Here is a 24512-nt window from a genome sequence, read left to right as displayed (position 1 = left end):
TGGGAGAACTCAGGAAAAAGGCCGGAAGAAGCCTGCACTGCATCACTGACAGTGGCATGGAGGTAAGTATTTAAGTTTATTGTTTTTTATTTTATTTGGCGCTATGCTGTTGGGCCACCATGTGGTAAGAAGCACTATGGGGACATCTACTGGGGGCTCTAAATAGGGACATTTTGTACTGGCACACATAAGGGAATATTTTTTGCACTGCCACTCATTACAAGGGGGTATTTTTTTTTTGTTCTGGTACACATTCTAAGAGTATTATTTGTACTAGTGCACACAGTAAAGGGGTATTTTTTGTACTGGCATACGTAATAAGGGGGTATTTTTTTTTTAACTAGTGCACATTATAGGGGGTATTGCTTACACTAGTGCACATTATAAGGGGGTATTGCTTACACTAGTGCACATTATAAGAGGGTATTTTATGTACTGGCACACATTTTAAGGGGGTATATTTTGTAATGGCACACACTATTAGAGGGTATTTTTTTGTACTGGTGCACATTATAAGAGGGGATTTTTTGTACTAGCACATTATAACGGGGTATTTTTGTATTGGAACACGTTACAAGAGAGTGTTTTGTACTGGCACACATTATAAGAGGGTTTTCGTGTACTAGCACACAATATAAGGATAATTATTACTAGTGGGGGGCTATGGGGAACATGATTACTAGTATGGACACAATGAGGGCATTATTACTATTGGGGACACTGTTAACAAGACATGGCTGAAAGAAATCATCATGGTGATCTGGAAATGAAGAAAGAAAACATGTACATCAGAAGAGACATCAATGGATGTAATAGGTATGTGGTGCTGTATTACCCTGCATGTTTTGTAATGCTGTATGTAATTTTTTCCAAGTACGTGTTTAACAGTAGGGCTAGAGGGAAGAGGTTAGGTTGAGAATTTAGCATGAAGGGAAGCCATTTCAATTTTTGCCTCAGGTAGCAGAAAGGCTAGGTGCACCTCTGCCGCTTGCCATAAAGCACTGAGGGAAGGGGGACCCAAGCTGCACTCTTGAGCCTTTAGGTATGCCCCTGGGAGAAGCCATATCTGTCCATAATACTGTCCCTCCTTTTATGATCAACTCCTGAATTTGACTCAAGTGGTAAAAGGACAGAATGGAAGAGGAGAGGGTGGATGTAGAGCCTATGAAAACACGAAGATGTCATCACACAGACTTGCAGTTTAACAGAGGAGACTGGGAGACCACACTCCAGCTTTATGACTTATCTATGCGTTTTGGTGGACCGCGCAATTTTCAAGGTAGCCACTCCAAGTAAGAGTTATCCACTCCTGCACGTATGGGTATCCTATGCCCCTGACGAAGCTTGAGGCAAAACCCGGGTCGGCAGTGCACAAGGCTGCTGTGTCTATACTTTTATGGAAGTCTATGAGTATAATAAATACCTGGTTATACATACATTGGAGACGTGCTTCACTATCAGAGCGAACTCCTTGTAGGATCACCACTGGGAAAGAGGACTTTGATGTGCTCGTAACTATAGCTCTTGTTTGAAGTGTCGGCATACCATTGTGCGCCTGTGAGTAGAATATCGGGAGTGCATATAGCAGTACTTCACTATCAGTGTGATTTTTTTGACATTCCATAGGAATAACTGGAGGCGGAAAGATACTTGTGGAGACTAATATTTTACCCATATGTGCAGGAGTGAATAACTCTTACTTGGAGTGGCAACCTTGAAAATCGTGCGGTCCACCAAAACGCATTGAACTGAGTGCGAATTGTACCCACATCACTTTTGGACGGTAAATTATCCAGGCAAAGTATCAGAGGATTTAGTTTTTATTATTTTATGACTTATCTAGTTTGAAACTACTTTCTGGCTTAGATATCTGATTGAACACAGCAAATAAGTAAGGATACTTTCACACTTGCGGCAGAGAGATCCAGCAAAAAGTTCCGTCGCCGGAACTGCCTGCCGGATCCAGCAAAACGTATGCCAACTGATGGCATTAGTAAGACTGATCAGGATAATGATCAGTCATAAAAATGCCTGATCAGTCAAAAAAATGTATTAAAATGGCATTTATTTATTTGATCTTTTTTCCGTTCTGCGCATGCAGCATTCCAGTATTTAGATTCATGCCTATGGAAAAAAATGCCAGATCCGGCATTCAGGCAAGTCTTCAGTTTTTTTCGCCGGAGATAAAACCGTAGCATGCTACAGTTTTCTCTTTTGCCTGATCAGTCAAAATGACTGAACTGAAGACATCCTGATGCATCCTGAACGGATTACTCTCCATTCAGAATGCATGGGGATATGCCTGATCAGTTCTTTTCGGGTATAGACCCCCTGTAACGGAACTCTATTCCAGAAAAGAAAACGACTAGTGTGAAAGTACCCTAACTACAGATGTAGTAGACTATACCTGTTTCTTTGTGCATTGTGATTTCTCACTAAATTTACCTTTAGAAAACATTAATTAAAACATCCAAAGTACAGGGTGAGCTGGTAACATTTTGTCACTTTTCAGATACATTTTAGGTCCTCATCTGTCTTTTTTAAAAGGAAATAACCCTAATTTTGATAATATTTCTGGGAACCACAGTTCACCCATTCCATTTGTCACAATGAGGTAGAGGTAGAGGCCTCTTAATAAATTAGGCGCATCTCTGCCCTGCTGTCCGACAGATACTGAAGTCTACACCAGCTACAGGCTGGCGTAGACTTCAGCTATAACTTAGGCCACTTTCTAGCGAAAGTTATAGTAAATTCGGCAGGCGGTGCAAAGTCCCGCCCCTCCCGCTAAGCCCCACCACTTTTCCAAAGTGCCGAGAAGCTTTAAAAGTCGCAAATTATGGTTCACATATAGCATACGCCATAATCTGCAACTTTTTTACGTCACTATTGTGGAGTAAAGTCATTAGTAAATGTGGTTTGATTTCTAAAGTGGTAGAAGTATGGTCTCATCATGTACATCACTGCCCCTTTTGATGATCCCCTGATCTGCTTGACACTAGGTACTACAGTTAAAGGGGCTGTTCGGTCCATTATTATTAAACTTATTTTTTTTAAAGCTCAGAACCATACAAAATAATAAAATAAGTCTTTCACCTTAACAATCCACTGCTGCTCTGCTGAAAGTCCCATTCGGTGGCTTCCTCTGCTAGTGTCTACTTCCTGGCTGCTCGCAACACACAGGAAATGACCACTCAGCCAGTCAACTGCAGCCGGTGATTAGCTAAGCTGTCATTTCCTGTGTGGTGAGAGTGACCAGGAAGTAGAGACTGGCGGGGGATTGGTAAGCTGCGTCGGGTTCAACTTTAATGTTGACTAATATCCCTAAGGGTATGTTTGCATCACTGCTGGACCCCATTATAGCCACCCAGGATCCAGCAATGAATTGTAGGATGTGGCAATGCCAAATCCGGCAAAATCTGGCAGGCTGCTCTCTGCTAGAACAGCCTGCTGCAGATGCAAATGTCCCCCAAGCCCCTTTCCATGTCAGAGTATGTAATAGTGGCGTCTATTTTCAAGTACATAAATGTGCATTTACAAGTTCTAAACCTCATTTACGCTTTCTCTGCCCCAACATATCCCAATACATATATACAGCCTCTACAGTAATTTTTTTGGGTCTGTTTTTACTATTATTACATGAAGATTTAAAATGTAACCAATGTTCGCTATAATATACGCATTTTCTGAACTGGGATATAAAAGCACATGCAGTTGAAGAGGATATAATATACAGTACATAGCGATAACAACACAAACCTACAAACAGTACAAGGTAGAATAAAATATATAGCACGTAAAAGGTAGGGCAGGAGGCTGTCTGCACTTACAGCACAATGTTTTCTGAAGTCTCCTTATCTTCATCGCAGTACGGTAGGCTGAAAACCTCACATTGTTCAGGTCACCTGGGAACAATAAAAGAAAGATTAGAACAGCAGCATTTACGGCGAAGACCGCATCTTCAGTTCGTAGTTTACAGACGACATTATTTCCTCAGCAGGCAGGAGTCAGTGTTAACATATATAAAATGAAACCTTCTCAGTTCTGCTGTGACAGATGCTGTAATTTCACGTAACTACCATCAGTACAGAATGCTTATAAAATCAGACAAAAATCGACCAGATGATCATTGAGTTTGTTTGCACAATAAAATGCCTGCACCCGTTAGTCTGGAAGGCCCCGTTCGCATCATGATTATGCTGTTCAGGCAAAGCAGAGGAATGCTTTTGGAACACATTCGGAGATGTTTAAAGGATTTGTCTACATCAGAAGAACATGGCTGCTGTCTCCCAAAAACAGTGCCACACCCGTCAATGGTTTGTGTCTGGTTCCATTGAACTGAATGGAGCCAAGCTTCAATATCACACACAACCCATGGACGGATGTGGTGCTGTTTTTTATTTTTTAAGACAGCAGACATGCTTTATTGCTCCTGGAGAAATCCTTTAACATATTCATTAAACCAAATGTATTCTATGTAACAAAATGGATGCTAGATGTTTGGATTTTTATTCCCACCGGCTTCTATAAAAATATATATACATTAGCAAGGATGTTACAAAATATGGGGGGACTTTATCATTTGTGGTGTTGCATCACAAAACTGGTATATCCCTATTGTCCTAAATGTATTTTTTAGAATTAAAAATAAATGCATACTTTTAATTAATCGCCAAATTCTAATGTAAACATAGCCAAATTTCTATTACTCCGACATCCAGTAAAGATGATCTGAATTGTCTAGAGTACTAATATTCTAACTCATCAGCAATATTCCAGAAGTGTAATATATTTTATCCCAGCTCAGCTGCATCCATACAGTTTGATCCCAAGTCTGACCACCAGTCCAGGCCTATGTAGACCTGTGTAGACAGAAGATCAGTGTCCCCTGTGTTGCTGACTTCCTGTAAACTATAGTATTACATCATCATCTGGCAGCTCTCGGACACCTCGACAAGCAACACTCTGCTGTTGAATTTAGCATTGCTGCCCTATTTAAGGGACCAGAAGTATAGTAGATCAGTACATACAATAATTTAGCTGAAGAGTTATAAAACTCACCTAATTCACACTGTCTATACTATCCGTGTGTGCTTTGTGCAGAAACTCCTGTGTATTTCTATGAGACATTGTGTTTAACTTCTCATCTGGATCAGAAGTGTAGTGGTATAGTAGATGAGTCTATAAAATGATTAGCTGCAGATTTATAAAACTCCCCTTACTCACCACTGTCTATACTATCTGTGTGTGCTGTGTGCAGAACCTCCAGTGTATTTATATGAGACATCATGTTCAGCTTCGTATTTGGGGACCTAAAGCAGAAAGTCTGAAGACCTTAGAAATATAAGCCCTCCTCTAGTAAAACGGATAACAATGGCTCCACTTACTGAGTGACTGGAAGAGTTCGGTCATTTTTGGGTGGTCCCAGCAAGTGGTCTGTGTTTCATGACTGCAAGTTAAAAACACAACTGTGAATGACTTTGTTACTTTTAGTATATGTAATGAGATATTCAAATTGCTGTATTTTTTCCCAACAGTTCGGAATAGTTTAGCATTACCTACAAGATACATGATCTTATATGATTGCAACATATTTAAATATACTGGTCTACATGCATCTGTGCTTCCAGAAAGAGTATGCTGTTTGATGTTTTTGTTAATGGGGTTGTCACAGTTATTGAAAACTAAGTCCAAAGTCAGTAAATTATATAAAACAAGAAAATAATCTTATACTCACCTGTTTCTCCTGCGCTCCGGTTCGCCTCCTGTTCTTTGCACAGAAGACTGTAGGGGTGACATTGAGCTGGACAGCAAGTGACCGCTGCAGCCTATCAATGGCCTCTATAGTATATGGCATGAGACTGCTGAGGGCAGCTGTTCATTCTAAGGTGTATCTACTAAGTTATAACTTGTATGTACTTTTATGTACGAAGTCTAAAATATATTTTTAGGACAGCTCTCCAGATTCTCCTGGCACCAGTTAAACAAATGACATGCGTGATAAGATTCACATATATACTCTATAAATTGGGCCATAAAATGGTAAAAATAGGAAGTAAGGGGGTCAAGTATTATCTTGAAATCTGCCTATATTAGGGGTATTTCAGGCGCAGAGGGTTAGCCTGTGACTTTTCTCTGCTTATGCCAGGTCTAAAATTGTGGGTGTGGCGTCAGTGGGGAAAGGGATGGGTCGGCAGGCGCGTATTGTTCATCATTTTCTACGCCTGTTTTAGGCGTAGAAAGTGGTCTAAATGCAAGCCAGCAAGAAAGCGGTCTTACATTTAGAAGCGGCGCTGGATGCTCCGAAGTTATGCAGAGGATGGCACCTCTTCATAACTTTGGTGAATCCACCGCCAGATACGGGGCTTTATTAAGACCGACGTCTAAAACACCAGTCTTAATAAATGACCCCCTACATTTTCTGTCAGAAAAATTCTAAAAGCAGGGAGCCAGATTCCAAGTGCAATAAATGAAAAATGATGTTGACATTAATTAATTACTTTTACGTCTGATCTAGTGCAAATAAATTATTAAACCTGTAGCTACGAGAGGACTCATTTTTGTCTCTTCCAATCTAATTTAGTATTAATCAGCAGCATTACTGTCACACTGATGAAAAACAGTTACAGCATGCAAACCTTTCAATGTTCCCATCAAAACTCTGCTCAAATGACTTAAAGGGCTTCTGTCACCCCATTAAACCGTTTTTTTTTTTTCTTTACTAATAATCCCTACACTGCGATCTCATCATACATAAGCTAATTAATGACTTTCGTTCAGTAGAATTTGTTAAAAATCGATTTTTGAAATATGTAAATTACCTTGCTAACAGCAAGTAGGGCGGCTACTTGCTGGTAGCAGCCGCATCCTCCGATGGTAATGACGCCCCCTCTGCTTGTTGATTGACAGGGCCAGCGGACGGGATCTTTCTCTGCTGGCCCTGCCTGTTTTGATTCAATATCTGGCGCCTGCGCCGCAGCCGTACCTCTCTTCAATCTGCGCAGGCGCACTGAGAGGTGGCCACTCGCTCAGCCGCTCCATCCTCAATGCGCCTGCGCCGATGACGTCACATCTACACCCGGCGCAGGCGCATTGAGGAGCGAGCGGCCGCCTCTCAGTGCGCCTGCGCAGATTGAAGAGAGGTACGGCCACGGCGCAGGCGCCAGATATTGAATCAAAACAGGCAGGGCCAGCAGAGAAAGATCCCGTCCGCTGGCCCTGTCAATCAACAAGCAGAGGGGGCGTCATTACCATTGGAGGATGCGGCTGCTACCAGCAAGTAGCCGCCCTACGTGCTGGTAGCAAGTTAATTTACATATTTCAATCGATTTTTAACAAATTCTACTGAACGAAAATCATTAATTAGCTTATGTATGATGAGATCGCAGTGTAGGGATTATTAGTAAAGAAAAAAAAAAAAAACGGTTTAATGGGGTGACAGAAGCCCTTTAACCATTTCCAGAGTTCAGATAAAACCTCCACTTAAGAGAATAGAATCTCCGTAGGATGGGTTCAACACTGAAGAAAACATCTTTTCTCCTGGCGATGCTGTCTGATCTCTCTCTTCTTTGTACTTCTCCAATATACCAAACTCTGCCGCCTGCAACGTAATGACTTCCTTCCAAGCTTTAGGCAGTGTTATAATCCCTTCCTCCTCCAACTATCATTGTCTCTCGCCTTACCACCGTCTGTCTGCCTTTACATCCCTGCTGGTAGTAGCCAAATGTTTTCATGTTGTTCCCTAAAATGCACAAGTTAAAATTATCAGGCTATCATTCATTGCCATGGTTTACACAGAGAAATCAGGAGGCAGGAGCTTAAAATGCTGAAGTGCACAGGGTCATTTATCAATCCAAATTTGGCTAAACTCCACATTCACTGGCAGTCCCTTGAAAATTGTTTGTAATTATATAAGGACAGCAAGGTAGGGAGAAGGAGACCTCACCCATATAGTATTAACTTGTAAATATATTGGAAACTATTGGATTGGTATGTTAACCACAATTAAAAGGAACCTGTCACCATGAAAATGCAATGTAAGCCACAAGCAGCATGCTATTATAGAGCAGGAGGAGCTGAGCAGATTGATATAAGGGTTTAAAGAAAAAGATGCAGTAAAACTTTTGAGCAGTTAAAGCTCATTCTGGGCTTAGAAATCCAGGAGGAGGTCCTATAAGTGATTGACAGACTTCCCTCTATGAGTGTATTTACAGTGAGAGCTGTCAATCACTGATCGGACCGCCTCCTGTACTTCTAAGCCCAGAATCAGCAGGAAATTTAATGTATAAATTACAAGTTTTACTGAATCTTTTCCTACAAAACTATACAGCCAGGTCCATAAATATTGGGACACCGATACAAGTCTAACATTTTTGGCTCTACACTACGTGCAGAATTATTAGGCAAATGAGTATTTTGACCACATCATCCTCTTTATGCATGTTGTCTTACTCCAAGCTGTATAGGCTCGAAAGCCTACTACCAATTAAGCATATTAGGTGATGTGCATCTCTGTAATGAGAAAGGGTGTGGTCTAATGACATCAACACCCTATATCAGGTGTGCATAATTATTAGGCAACTTCCTTTCCTTTGGCAAAATGGGTCAAAAGAAGGACTTGACAGGCTCAGAAAAGTCAAAAATAGTGAGATATCTTGCAGAGGGATGCAGCACTCTTAAAATTGCAAAGCTTCTGAAGCGTGATCATCGAACAATCAAGCGTTTCATTCAAAATAGTCAACAGGGTCGCAAGAAGCGTGTGGAAAAACCAAGGCGCAAAATAACTGCCCATGAACTGAGAAAAGTCAAGCGTGCAGCTGCCAAGATGCCACTTGCCACCAGTTTGGCCATATTTCAGAGCTGCAACATCACTGGAGTGCCCAAAAGCACAAGGTGTGCAATACTCAGAGACATGGCCAAGGTAAGAAAGGCTGAAAGATGACCACCACTGAACAAGACACACAAGCTGAAACGTCAAGACTGGGCCAAGAAATATCTCAAGACTGATTTTTCTAAGGTTTTATGGACTGATGAAATGAGAGTGAGTCTTGATGGGCCAGATGGCTGGATTGGTAAAGGGCAGAGAGCTCCAGTCCGACTCAGACGCCAGCAAGGTGGAGGTGGAGTACTGGTTTGGGCTGGTATCATCAAAGATGAGCTTGTGGGGCCTATTTGGGTTGAGGATGGAGTCAAGCTCAACTCCCAGTCCTACTGCCAGTTTCTGGAAGACACCTTCTTCAAGCAGTGGTACAGGAAGAAGTCTGCAAGGTAAGAAAAACATGATTTTCATGCAGGACAATGCTCCATCACACGCGTCCAAGTACTCCACAACGTGGCTGGCAAGAAAGGGTATAAAAGAAGAAAATCTAATGACATGGCCTCCTTGTTCACCTGATCTGAACCCCATTGATAACCTGTGGTCCATCATCAAATGTGAGATTTACAAGGAGGGAAAACAGTACACCTCTCTGAACAGTGTCTGGGAGGCGGTGGTTGCTGCTGCACGCAATGTTGATGGTGAACAGATCAAAACACTGACAGAATCCATGGATGGCAGGCTTTTGAGTGTCCTTGCAAAGAAAGGTGGCTATATTGGTCACTGATTTGTTTTTGTTTTGTTTTTGAATGTCAGAAATGTATATTTGTGAATGTTGAGATGTTATATTGGTTTCACTGGTAAAAAAAAATAATTGAAATGGGTATATATTTGTTTTTTGTTAAGTTGCCTAATAATTATGTACAGTAATAGTCACCTGCACACACAGATATCCCCCTAAAATAGCTAAAACTAAAAACAAACTAAAAACTACTTCCAAAAATATTCAGCTTTGATATTAATGAGTTTTTTGGGTTCATTGAGAACATGGTTGTTGTTCAATAATAAAATTAATCCTCAAAAATACAACTTGCCTAATAATTCTGCACTCCCTGTATACACCACCACAATGGATTTGAAATGAAATGAACAAGATGTACTTTAACTGCAGACTGTCAGCTTTAATTTGAGCTTATTTACATCCAAATCAGTTGAACGGTGTAGGAATTACAACAGTTTGCTTATGTGCCTCCCACTTGTTAAGGGATCAAAAGTAATGGGACAGAATAATAATCATAAATCAAACTTTCACTTTTTAATACTTGGTTGCAAATCCTTTTCAGTCAATTACAGACTGAAGTCTGAAATGCATAGACCTCACCAGACGCTGGGTTTCATCCCTGGTGATGCTCTGCCAGGCCTATACTGCAACTGTCTTCAGTTCCTGCTTGTTCCTGGGGCATTTTCCCTTCAGTTCTGTCTTCAGCAAGTGAAATGCATGCTCAATCGGATTCAGGTCAGGTGATTGACTTTGCCATTGCATAACATTCCACTTCTTTCCCGTTAAAAACTGTTTGGTTGCTTTTGCAGTATGCTTTGGGTCATTGTCCATCTGCACTGTTAAGCGCCGTCCAATGAGTTCTGAAGCATTTGGCTGAATATGAGCAGATAATATTGCCCGAAACACTTCAGAATTCATCCTGGTGCTTTTGTCAGCAGTCGCATCATCAATAAATACAAGAGAACCAGTTCCATTGGCGGCCATACATGCACTACCACCATGCTTCACTGATGAGGTGGCATGCTTAGGATCATGAGCAGTTCCTTTTCTTCTCCATACTCTTCTCTTCCCATCACTCGGGTACAAGTTGATCTTGGTCTAATATGTCCATAGGATGTTGTTCCAGAACTGTGAAGGCTTTTTTTAGATGTCGTTTGGCAAACTCTAATCTGGCCTTCTTGTTTGTGAGGCTCACCAATGGTTTACATCTTGTGGTGAACCCTCTGTATTCACTCTGGGGAAGTATTCTCTTGATTGTTGACTTTGACACACATATACCTACCTCCTGGAGAGAGTTCTTGATCTGGCTAACTGTTGTGAAGGGTGTTTTCTTCACCAGGGAAAGAATTCTTTGGTCATCCCCCACAGTTGTTTTCCGTGGTCTTCCGGGTCTTTTGGTGTTGCTGAGCTCACTGGTGTGTTCCTTCTTTTTAAGAATGTTCGAAATAGTTGTTTTGGCCACGCCTAATGTTGTTGCTATGTCTCTGATGGGTTTGTTTTGTTTTTTCAGCCTAATGATGGCTTGCTTCACTGATAGCGACAGCTCTTTGGATCTCATCTTGAGAGTTGACAGCAACAGATTCCAAATGCAAATAGCACACTTGGAATGAGCTCTGGACCTTTTATCTGCTAATTGTAATTGGGATAATGAGGGAATAACACACACTTGGCCATGGAACAGCTGACAAGCCAATTGTCTAATTACTTTTGGTCCCTTAACAAGTGGGAGGCACATATGAAAACTGTTCCTACACCATTCACCTGATTTGGATGTAAATACCCTCAAATTAAAGCTGACAGTCTGCAGTTAAAGAACATCTTGTTCGTTTCATTTAAAATCCTTTGTGGTGGTGTATAGAGCCAAAAATGTTAGAATTGTGTTGATGTCCCAATATTTATGGACCTGGCTGTATATCAATCTATAGCTCAAACACTATATTCAATGTGACAGGTTCCTTTTAAAGTATAACTGCAATAATGGCTCCCCCTGCTGTTCCCTTGTTATAATTGAAGACTTCTCTTGCTTGGATTTCTGAACTTGTATTTAGTTTTTGGCTTAAGGCAATTTGGTATTGTGCTGATCTTTGGCATAATGGTTTTCTTGTTTGCTTCTGGCATTTTTTGTACTTCGTTTTCCCACTGGCATTTAACCCTTTATTGTAGGACTACTCTGTTTGTTCTTCCCTTTTTGTGTGTCGTCTCCCACGTATTTCAGCATAGGGACAGCCGCCCAGTTGTGGGGTCACTCCCTAGTAGGTAGAGATAGCGGGGCCGGGAAGTTTTAGGCTGCACTCTTCTTTTTTGTGTGTGACAGTAGTAGCCTTATCCTGGTACAGGGACTACTATGACAATGGCACTATGGGGGCTATTGTAAGACTAGCATTATAGATTTTTGTACAGGAATGACCAACTGACTTCAAGGGTTTGTTCTATTGCTGAAACCATAACTAGCTGCTTTTTTGCGGTCCAAGTGCTGGATCCCCCATGATCATGAGAACAATGGTTCCATTCCCCCATTCTCTGATGGAATGGCAAGTTGGGCATGTGCACTTACTGCTCCATTCACTCTCTATGGGACCGCTGGAGATAGCCGAGTACAGCGATTGGCTGTCTTTGGCGCTCCCACAGAAAATGAACAGGGAAACGGGACCCCTGTTCTTGTGATTAGTGGGAATACCAGTGGTTGGACCTCCTGTGATCATCTAGTTATCCTCTAAACTGTAAATAGGGGATTTTGGTACAACCTCTTTAAATAAAAGATGTATTTATTCTTTTAGCACTTTTGTGTATTCAGTTTTACCCATTTATTCTCAAATGTTAAGAAACCTATAAAATATTTTTTTTTAACAGTTATCCGTTTCATTATTCTAAACTGTGTACCAAAAATAAGATTTCATGCTTGAACAAGTTGGATTCATCCAAGTACAAATCTATGCCAAACTAACTGGGCAATGTGAAAATCTAGCACTCCTTTGATGTACTGAAAGCACTTGGACATTGCATATATCCTACTTTTCAGTGATACATGCTGGTTTTCTCTTTGATGTTTGTGAACATATTTGTCTCCTAAGATCACTGAAGTGCAAACGTCGAAAGCAAGCATTAAAACAACTCTTACAGGCAATGTTACCTTAAATTAGGTTTCTGCCTTTATAAGACATTCCATTCTAGATTTCCCCCTCAAACCTGAATATGAAAAGCCCTTTGAGGTATTGCAGCAAAATGTTCATTAATTTCTCAAAATTACTTTATTCTGAAGTCTAGTCACTCAAATGTCACTTACAAAATGTTCTGGGCCTAGTTAATATTCATACTCATGTACTGGAGTAAAAAATGAGAAACTTCTAATTAAATGATGTAGTACGTTCAAGGCACAATGCAAGTAATAAAGAAGAACAGTATGTAACAACTAAAACGGCTCACAATTAGCATTTTTCTTAATAAATTAGTGATGCTATTTAGGGTAGGATCTTGTCCATGAATACAAATAAGAGATCGCATGCAGCTACTAGGGCACCTAAGAGGAGATCCAGCTCAGGATGGCCCTACTATTCTTCACAATGAATAAACATGAACAGGGCCCCTCACCACAACCAAACAATTGTTGGCAAACACACGAGAGAACAAAAGCCAGTGGTTCATGACACTTCTCTCTAAAGAGTAATGAGACGCCCCCGAGGGGTGGGGGACACCAAGCTCTGGGCCATCCTGTCATCAGATAAAAAGGTATCGTGGAACAAGCCAGCAACAAGAGGATATCTAAGAACATTGCTCAGCATGATCAACCCTTTTAAAATCAGGCATAATGTCACCGAGGGTTGATCGTGCTGAGTAAAATGATCAATTTTAATGTAATTACTTGGCACAGTTACAATACAGCTGTTTTTGTTCTTATGCAAACTGGCTCATTGGTAGGTGGGTCCGTACACCATGGGGCACCAAATCTTCACCTCCTTGCACCTTCTCATCAGTGGTGCAGATGCTTTGCACAGGTGCTGACAGTGAAAACAGAGTAAGCACAAGATTACAGGGCCAGGAAAAATGCTTGCCCCTATCAATCAAAGAGAATGGGGGAGTGGCAGGAGGTGCAGGGCACTGAAGATCTGGTGCCCTGCACCTCCCTGGCATAACGGAAATGGGACAGATCCATTATGCAGTCGATAGACTTCTATTATGATTAAATGAATAACGGAATGCCTCTAAAGGCACTCCGTTATAGAATTGCGTCATGGTCCGTGTAAAGGAAGCGTGAACGAATTTCAAAATATGAAAGCCGCTCATCTCTAATCATAATCCCTGACAAGTATAGAGGAGGACGAGGCAGCTCTTTCTCTCAGTGTTGTGAAGTAACTTGTCCTGCTGTGTGATTAGGACAGGTTTTGTTTGTTCTAATAGGATGGCAGCCATTTTATTTCTCCTAATGATTGCTCCCTAGACAAAACAAGCCATTATAACTAATGTAAGGTATTTGGGAATATATTTAAAATTAAGTATTATTTAAGTATTTTCATTTTCTTAATTCCCGGAGAACCCCTTTAAAAAGGTATTGTTTTGGATGATAACTACCAGATATTATTCCTGGTTTAATAAGGATGATCTTGCCAACAGATGCTCTGTAAGAACAAGTGTTCCATCACAGGTAGCAAGATGGACTTCCTTTTGTGCTGATGGAGTAATGTAGCTTCTTGTTAAATAAATTCATGGTGGTACAGAAGCATGCAGAAGATGCTATTGGATTGGTACTGTTTGCGTTCTGAAGATGTTGGATTCCTTTTATGAGCAGATCTGATGTGTTTTTATAGGGGATTTGTGGCTGATTATTGTCTGGTAACTGAATGTTATGAGTAGTTTTACAGGCCTCTGTTGTTGCCTGTTTTAGGAGCACTGTAAGCGTAGGCACTATGGCTGACTCTATAATAGTGACATTATTGCTATCTGACAACTGGTGCACTGTGGCTGGTTGCCGTATGATAGCACTATACTTGGGTATATTAAAACAGCACTGTAGCTGGCTTTTATCTTAGTCTGCTACAGTCATTAAGGAATACACCTATCAGGGGCGGACTGGCCATAGACCATACAGAGAAACTTCCTGGTGTGCTATCTGCATCCGTAGGTCTGTTTCGCAGCACCTGCAAACAAAAATAGGACATGTTCTATTCTTGTCCATCTTACAGACAAGGATAGGACAGTTCTGTAGAAGGCTGGACACACTATTCCGTAAAATTCAGAACGCACAAGCCGGTATCCATGTTTTGCGGATCCACAATTGGCCGTGTGCATGAGCAGTAACATTATCAATATTCAAATCCCGTTAAACCAAAAATGGATGACCATACATTTTCCTCTGGATAGGTCATCAGACTTTGATCGGTGGGGGTCCGACATCTGGGACCCCCGCCAATTAGCTGTTTTGAGAAGGCAGCAGCCTCCTTCTTGCAGCTTATCAAGCACAAAGTCGCACATTGTATAGCGGTTCTGCTTGGTATTGCAGCTCATACCCATTCAAGTGTTCCTAGAATACATGATCGATGAACGTGTCGTCACTGGCCTAGGAAATGCAGAGAGAAAGCAGATGCGCTCACAGAAGCGTTGCTGCCTTCTCAAAAGCTGATCGGAGCGGGTTCCGGGTGTCAGACCCCTACAGATCAGATACTCATGACCTATCCAGAGAAGAGGTCATCCATGAGAAAGTCTTGAAAAACCCCTTTAAGTCTCTTCACTGTATAAGTTTCATAGTATTTTACAGAATGTACTAAGTCTGGTCATAATTAAAGGCTATGCAGACCTTCAGGGGCATTATAATTTTAACTCATTTTTGGCTAAAAATTATTTTTTCATTTTATCTTCATTAAAGGGAACCTGTCATCAACCTTATGCTGACCTCACTGAGGGCAGCATCAAATAGTGACAGAAATGCTGATTTCAGTGGTGTGTAAAAGTAAGTGGTTGCTGAGAACCAGCATCATAATCATTGCAGCCCAGGCCTTGAGAAGAGTCAAACCTACGTGAGAAGAGTCATGGTTATTCATAATCTCCTGCACTTCCTGCCCACCTGCTGATGATTGACAGTTCTCTCCTAGACAGAAAGGGAGAAAACCAGGTAGAAGACTGTCAATCACCAGCAGGTGGGCAGGAGAGCAGGAATTTATGAATAACCAGGACTCTTCTCAGGGGTCGGGACGCTTTTCCAGGCCTAGTCTACAATGACTGTGATGTTGGTTCTCGACAACCACTTACTTTTAACTTATATAAATGACAGACCGCTGAAATCAACTCACCTGTCTCTACTTTATTCTGCCATTAGTATGGGTAGCATAAAGTTGATGACAGGTTCCCTTTAAAAATGTTTAAAGGAAAACTGTCATATTTTCACTAAAAATTCAATTTTCATATATGTTGTTGCTGCTGTGGTGCTAATCCATAATCACTAATCACATAATCAACTTCACGTCCATAGCAACCACTCCTCACAAGACTTCTTCTCAAGATGACCGCCGATGCCCTTACCCTGAGGCTAAGACCTCCCTCTCTAACTACCCAGAATTAATTTGGCTTATCTCGGGAAAGCACAGCCTCACCCCAACCAATCAGCTTTCTCAAGACTTTAACACGCCCTCTTCCTCCTGAGTAATCGCAAATTTTTATTGCGAATATTCTAATCGCCAATTGTTATTGCGCATATCGGCACTATCCCAGTCCGACGGGAGCACGCACGCAGCGTTGGGGAGTGCCCACTACTACGTCCTCTGTATATAGAAGGTAGGAGACGGAGGACACCTAGAAAATCTCTGATCTCCTGACCTCAAACACTTATTTAAGCCATATTCTTATCAGTTTGATAAGAATTCCGCTTGCAAACAGACACATTTTTAACCCCTGTATCTCAAAAACAGTTGAACATTTTTAATAAGGACCACCTGAAAAAATTATTTTTAGCCTAAAAGGAGTAAAATACAATAATGAAAGAAAAATTTCCCCGAAGGTGTACTTAGCCTTTAAAATTTATTTTATGTTCTGGTGTGCATACAGACATTGCAACGGGAATAACCTTACATGTGTTCCATGGCAGAATTAGGGAATCTATAACTGTTATCCACATAGGATGTACAATCTATAATTATTTCCGAAGGTAAATCATACCTGGATATGAGGATCTGCTCGTTCAAGGGTTGATAAATATATGAAATACATGAAATGTATTTGCTAAGTGCAAGGTGTTCAGTAGAGATATGACTAAATCCAACGGCAGAAAGGCAGAAGAAATAAGAAATAGTCTACGTTTCGTCTAAAGGCACTAAAAAAAATCTTAAAAAAAATAAAAAGACCATCCCTTCTTGCCAACAATGATGGTGTTATGTGATCAATATTGATGGAGACAGATGAGCAGAACAGATTCCCTCATCTTTGAAGAAATTGTTTTTATTCCATTATGATTCTGGCAGCCTCTCAGACATGTTGCACTATAGCACAAGTAATCCTTTTGTCAAACCAGCAACCAAAATCAATTAGGTCTTTTATTAGAGTTCCCAATTAACATAATTTATTGGTGAGGTTAAAAAAGAAATGGATAAATTGCATGAGGACTAGTCATCACTGGGCCGAAGGCTGCATTCTCAGAATTCAATACAGGAGCATCTTTTCATATAACTCAAGAGCGACAGAGACTGATTCACTGGAACAATATCTGACTACTTAAAAGATCAAATCTTAAGCAAAGACAATCATTCATTGCGGAGGTCGAAATTGTTGTAGCAAATAAATCTGCAAGTTTTAGGCAGTGGACATAACCTGAATCCTCTTCCAGGTACAGAAGCGGAAATCAATAGAAGGCAATAAGTCATGCATTATTATAAGTTCAAAGGAAAGATAAAATAACATACTAAAGGTATTAAATCTTTGCAAATAACGTTATATACTATAAATTATGGGTGAGGCAGGGTTATACACAGATTTCATGGGGCCCCACAGCAAAACTTAGTATGGGGCCCCCCTGTCCCACCCAGTTTCCCAGTACACGTTCGTCAATCACTTCAAGGCAATGCAAAATGCAAAGCGCAACGCACCAGATTTCAGATGAATTTTAATTAAGCAGATAAAATTTTAGTTAAAAAGTTTTAATAAACAATAAGTCTCCCTTGGCATCACTTACTTCATCCAACTGTCCGAAAAAGTGCAACAAGTGCTTAAAAAAATATGTGTTTAATCTGACCACCACAGTTCTCAATGTATTTACATCAGACAACTGGTATAAATACATTGATAAATCCCTTGCTTCCCATCTATTACTGAATTAGCTGCAGTCACCACTAGGGGGAGCTCAGTGCATAGGAATTTATACAGTTACAAGTGACCTGGAAAGGAAGCTTTAATAATCTGTTTGCACTGAGCTCCCCCTAGTGGTGGATGCATGCAGTGTGTTCAGATTACAAAGAGAAGGAGTTCTGCGCCTGAGGACTAGTCGTCAATTTATCCATTCACTTCAATGAGGCCGCAAAAGATGTAGACAACACTCTGTGTGCTGTCCACATCCGTTGCTCCGTTCCGTAGCCCTGCAAAAAAAATATAAGCTGTCCTATTCTTGTCCGTTATGCGTCTGTTATGCGTTTTTTTCTACAATGGGCCGTCCGTTCCGTAAATTGCGGAAGGCACACAGGCGGATTCCATTCTTTGTGGATCCGCTGTTTGCGGACCGCAAAAAACGGAACGGTCGTGTGCATGTAGCCAAAGTCTATATAAAAAGCGCTGTGTAACTGATAGTTCTGTGCCAGAAACTAGTGTCAGACTATTGGAATCATAACCATATTATTAAATGTCAGTTTAAAGGGGTTCTCCGTGATTTTGAGATTGATGGCCAATCCTAAGGATAGGTCATCAAAATCAGATCGGCCTCTTCATACAGCCGATCAACTGAATGAAGAGGACGCAGTGCTCCGCGAGCATGGCCTGGGCGCAGCTCACTCCCATTCAAATGAATGGGGCTGTGCTGCAATACCAAGCGCTACTGTTATACAACGTACGGCGCTGTTCTTGTTAAGCTGTGAGGAGGCTGTGGCGCTCACCGCAGCTCCACTGAGCACCGTGGCGTCCTCAAACAGATGACTGGCGGAGGAGCTGGGAGTCAGACTATCTTAAGGATAGGTCATCAATATGAAATTCCCAGAGAAGCCCATTAAAGGAATTTTACTGTGTACACCTGTATACAATACTGTACACCAATATAAGCATCAAGAGCAAGATTTCTTCGATACACGCTACTTAGCAGAATGGAAGAAGAGTTGATCATCTCATCTGTTTCACATCAAATCAGAGCCATATCCTGCATAAAATATGCAAGCTCCAGCAAATTGCAATATGTTGAAATGATTTTGCTGCATCCATTTTCTCCAAAACAGTCAAATTAAATAATTTTTGTAAATTGCTATTTTCATCACCGCAGCAAGGTAAATTATTCACAAGAAAAAAACAGCACAAAATCAACATGCAATCTGTTCATTACGGGAATGCATATTATTAGTTTTGTTAGCTTGCAAACTGCAGTCTCCAAAAGTTAATGGAATTGGTGAGTGCTCTTTTTATCTCCATGTTAGGCAGCTCATACATGGTATATTTCAATAGATACTGCTTTCTTGTGCATGTTTTTAACCTATTATTATCATCCAATGGGTTTATAAGGTGGAAAATCAGATTTTTACTCCTTTGTTAGATCAGGACTGGCCATAATGTAAATTTGCCAAATTAAACTGCTGTTGCCTAGAGTAATGTTCTTGCCAAGTAAGCATTTTTAATATAATTATACCATAGTTTTTTCAATGTTTTAGCACATACAGTACAGTGTATCTCAATAGAGGATAGTGAAAGACAAATGCTATAAGGTAGACAGGGCAAACATTTGGACAGGAGGGGATGTTTGAAACTTCTATGCCTGTTTTCTGGGTAGAAAAGTTGCAAATGTTTGACTTTTGTCTCTTCTATAAATGGGTGGGCATGGGCTGCAGGGCATGGATGGGACCTCTGCAGACTGACACATTCACTAATATGGTGCACATTACACCAGAAATCTAAAAAAGCGCCTTGCTGATGTTCATTTCCTGCCGCAAAGATCTCCGGGTGATATGCCAAAATACATGTCAACAATGTATCCCCTACCCAAAAGATGGTGGATAATGACAGGGGTCTGACTGGTAGGGTCTCTGCCAAACACTAGAATATGACCATGTTCCCCCGTTTGGATGAAGCAGCACACAATGCATGTCCAACGTGCCATTTAGCTCTATGGAGATGCCAAAGCTAGCCAAGTACTATTTTATTTCCTGTGGATAGGGGATAAGTTAATATCTTGGTGCAAATGCTTTGGAAACCCCAATTTAATAAAACATTACTTTGACTTTGATATTTGACTTTCGTATTCTAAACAAAACCTGTCCTGGTGACTTCTTAGAGGCAAAAAGTGCATCTAAAATCCTATTCTGAAACTACCAAAACATTTTAAAACCTGTATAGATATGCTGCATAATACAGAATACAATTATTGATAACACCTCCCCTGTGTACAGCGATCAGTGACTGACAGCTATCTCTGTATACATACTTACATAGAGAATGCTATCAATCACTGATAACACCTCCCCTGTGTACAGCGATCAGTGACTGACAGCTATGTCTGTATACATACTTACACAGGGAATGCTATCAATCACTGATAACACCTCCCCTGTGTACAGCGATCAGTGACTGACAGCTATGTCTGTATATACACTTACACAGGGAATGCTATCAATCACTGATAACCCCTCCCCTGTGTACTGCTATCAGTGACTGACAGTTATCTCTGTATACACACTTACACAGATAATGCTATCAATCACTGATAACACCTCCCCTGTGTACAGCTATCAGTGACTGACAGTTATCTCTGTATACACACTTACATAGAGAATGCTATCAATGATAACACCTCCCCTGTGTACAGCTATCAGTGACTGCCAGCTATCTCTGTATACACACTTACATAGAGAATGCTATCAATGATAACACCTCCCCTGTGTACAGCTAAATCTGTACCGTAATATGATTACTGCAAATATAGAAGTTGGTTGATAATGAATACTTTATTTCAAGTGTATTCAGAGTGTAAAAGGGACATATCAGAAATATTTTAGCATGCATACGTGGAAATCAAATATTAAAATGAAAACAAAATGAAGAAATAAAAAGCATGGTAAACCAAGGCCTTGATTATTCTGAATCAGTGATTTGACACAATGTCCTTTAATGGCGATTAGAGGGGTTTTCTGGGAATTAAAGGGGTATTGCCATCTTCAGTTTTCATACTTACCTTCGTCCAGCGTGACATTCACTTCCTGGATTCGGCGGTGCTTGATTGATGTCTTCTGCCGGCCTAGCCGCGCAATGTCCTGAAAGCGCACGCCGCCACACATGCGCCATGGTGACTTATTTCTGGCCTGTATAGTACAGAGCCGGCGTGCACGTTCGCAGCTCTGTACTATATTGGCCAGGAAGAAGTAATCATGGCGCATGCGCAGCGGCGTGCGCGTTCAGGACATTGTGCGGCCCAGCCGGGAGAGAATCTTCAGTCTTCTGCGCAAGCGCGGCCTGGCGGGGTTCGACAGGAGAGGTGGCCGTAACCAGGGGAGACGAAAGACAACAATAAGGTAAGAGGGGACTTGGGTAAAAAAGGGTGGGAATTGTGTAAAAAAATGTATTTAGAAAAATGATCACTGTCAAATCATTAAGAGATTTAACAGTGATCATTGTGATGGGAATACCCCTTTAAGTGCTGATGACCTGTCCTCAGGATAGGTTATTAATATCTGATCAATTGGGAGGTCTAGCTCCCAGCACCCCCAGCAATCAGCTATTTGAACAGGCCGTGGCGCTCAGACGGGCAGTATAACCTCTTCATAGTATACCAGACACATCACCGTACATTGTATAGCGATGGTGCTTGGTATTGCATCTCAATCTATTCACTTGAATGGGACTGAGCTGCACAAAGGCCATGATGGATGTGACAGCTCAGGGTGAAGATGAGGAAGCAGCATTCACCTGAACGCTGCTGCCCCTTCAAACCGTTGATTTGCCAGTGGTGTCGGGAGTCTGACCCCCCCCCCCCCGATTAGATATTGATGACATATCCTGAGAATAGGTGATCAATTCGGAATTCCAGTTAGACCCCTTTGAGGTAGCTAATTATTCACCAAAGTTTACCTCATGGGATATTTTCCCACATTCAACTGAAGGCAGAAAGCCTCTTAAGAGTAATGACACAATGCATCTTCAGGGTTTTAGGGATAAACTTCAGGCTGTTTTTAAGCCCAAAATTCAATTTGGACTGTGCTTCTTCCTCAGTTTATCTGGTAAATGTCTATGCTTGAACATCAATCTCTTTATAGGTACCAGAGCAACGTTTCTTTTATATAAAGCTCCAAACAAATACTTAGTAATAAACCAGTATGTATGCATTCTGAATTTAAAACATACAGAGAAAATAATGTTCCATCATAGGATGCACAGGGTAATAGGTAAAGACTGTAGAGTAGGTGTAAGACTTGCACATATCAGAAGAAAACTAGGCTGAATGTGGGATCCATATAAATAAATCTATTAGTCCTGAATACTGAAGTCTACCGTAAGGATTTCAAGTAACACAATGAATGAAGTTAGGAACTGAGGATTATGTTGGCTGTATGGACAATGCGCAAAATACACAGGAAGACATCTGTACTGCTTAACTGCTTGATCCCTTCTTATGTAGTGTTTCTGATGATATTTAGGACAAATTATACATGAGCAAATCAGGTAGGTAGCAATTTAAATGAAAGGTTAAAGTGTTCTTCATTCAAGACGTGGGCTTATGTACAAACCAATGAATTCTGAAATATCATAATGTCTTCTTTATCTCAAGGTTTAAGCTCACTCCAGTTATCTCAAAAGAATCTTCAGCAATAACAAGTCTCTGTGCAATTCCTTTCAAGTGTTAGTTCAAAGTGTCATCCGCCTCTTTAATCAGGAGCAAAAATGTTTTCCCATTTGATAGCTGAAAAACGGAATTGCTGCGAATATGTAAAACTCGTTGGCACTGATTTATTTGCGCTTTTCTCTAATAGGACATATTTCACATTTGTCTTTTTGTATATTTTCGGACAAAAGGTTCTTGTAAATATATAACTTTCCTTCAATATTTTATTGTCTTAGAAACAATTGATCAAATATTTAAGGAAGCAAAAAGTCCTGGTAGATTTTTGAACATCTCCATCGACTTTGAACAAAATCTCAGACATGATTCTTTATTCCTCTGGGAGATGAAAATATTCCTTAAGCAAATATGTGACAGAAATGCTGAATTATTAAGCCCGAATAAGCATTCTAAAGGCTCTCAACCCAGTATAAAATAGTATGGGTCCCGGCTCCTCTTATTTTCTGTAGCCATGTGGGCCATTAAATCTGTGTAACAATGAGGCGGATTTACAAGTCAGGCAAACAAGGGCTTGCTAGTTGACCCTTCTGACTCATGCCTTTGATGGAGTGATGGAGTCCAGCACATGGAAGGTATCCATAATTTGGGCGATCCATTTTTTGCAGACTGAAATACTGACATGGTCGTGTGCATGAGGCCTTGTAGTATGGTGAGCCGAAATATCGAACAAATTCATACTGAAAAAAATCTACACAAATTATTTGTTTTCAAACTATAGACTATGATTGAAGCTCACTTGTATTAGGACCATGTGTTACTGCACATTCTGTACAACGACCAGATGGCTGGCACTCCACATATAAGCGAACTTTGGTGCTCAGTGATGGGAGGATGTCCCAAATTTATGAGAAAAAGGTTTTCGGCATTCAAGTATAGAAAATTAAATATTTATTGAAGCCACCATTAGTTTTCAATATTTATGGCCAACGCTTCGGTCCCTCCCGGACCTTGTTCGTGGCCAACAAAACATGATATACATTGACAAAAATTAATACAAAAACTAGAAAACATAATAACGAAAAACAACATAATAAAAAACAAAAACAAAACTAAACATAAAAGACAGAAATAACAATCAATCTTATATGAACATAAGGTTGTTCCTTATTTGCCCATAGTTCACTTCAGCGCATGCGCACGTCACTTATGACGTCAAACGCCAGTCACGTGTTGAAGAAGCTGAGCTGCGATTGCCCTATTTAATCTGGGCATGCGCGGTGTGATCCTCACAACAACACCCTACTCCATGATAATATCAGATTGGAGGTATGTACTAGTGCTAGAAATGTTATCTTCTAGTGGTCTTTATGCTTTTGTCATACTATTTATTGCTCCCTCTGTTATATATTGGAGCAGCATTTATCAATATTTAGCGATACAGGTTGACAATCATATCTCTTGTTATCTATATATGCCTTACCTATTCCTTTTATTATTGGATATGTACCGTATGTGGTTTGTCTCCTTGCACCATTATGACAATGTCGTTTCGATGCATTAAGGATGAATTAATTAGATATTCAAACGATCCTTATGCTGTATGTTCAATATTTGATTATGTTCATATAAGATTGATTGTTATTTCTATCTTTTATGTTTGTTTGTTTTTTATTCTTTTGGTTTTCATTATTATGTTTTCTACTTTTTGTATTAATTTTTGTAAATGTATATCATGTTTTGTAGGCCGTGAACAAGGTCTGGGAGGAACCGAAATGTTGGCCATAAATATTGAAAACTAATGGTGGCTTCAATAAATATTTACAGCAATTTTCTATTTTCTATACTTGAGTGTCATGAACCTTTTTCTTACTGCACATTCTGAGGAGCCAGCTTTCATACCGTAAAGTTAAGTATGCATGAAATATCTCATGATGTCGAGTTTAATTGCTTCAGGATCATTAATCCCAAAAATTATCAAC

General features: G+C 40.5%; 1 protein-coding gene across 6 annotated transcripts in view; it reads right to left on the bottom strand.

Moving 5' to 3' along the window:
- LOC122934420 (utrophin-like) overlaps positions 1-24512 on the bottom strand; it is a 616199-nt gene that overhangs the window by 112107 nt on the left and 479580 nt on the right. For all 6 annotated transcript variants that reach the window (XM_044289868.1, XM_044289864.1, XM_044289866.1 and 3 more), the window contains 2 exons: positions 5385-5446; positions 3828-3902 (listed from right to left, as the gene is read on the bottom strand). In XM_044289868.1, coding sequence (XP_044145803.1) covers positions 3828-3902; positions 5385-5446 — 137 coding nt within the window. The remainder of the gene's footprint in view (positions 1-3827; positions 3903-5384; positions 5447-24512) is intronic.

Source organism: Bufo gargarizans, chromosome 4 (assembly GCF_014858855.1).
Source record: "Bufo gargarizans isolate SCDJY-AF-19 chromosome 4, ASM1485885v1, whole genome shotgun sequence".
Classification (NCBI taxonomy): domain Eukaryota; kingdom Metazoa; phylum Chordata; class Amphibia; order Anura; family Bufonidae; genus Bufo; species Bufo gargarizans.
Note: the sequence above shows the minus strand (reverse complement) of the source record. Positions and strands in the feature narration are given on the sequence as shown.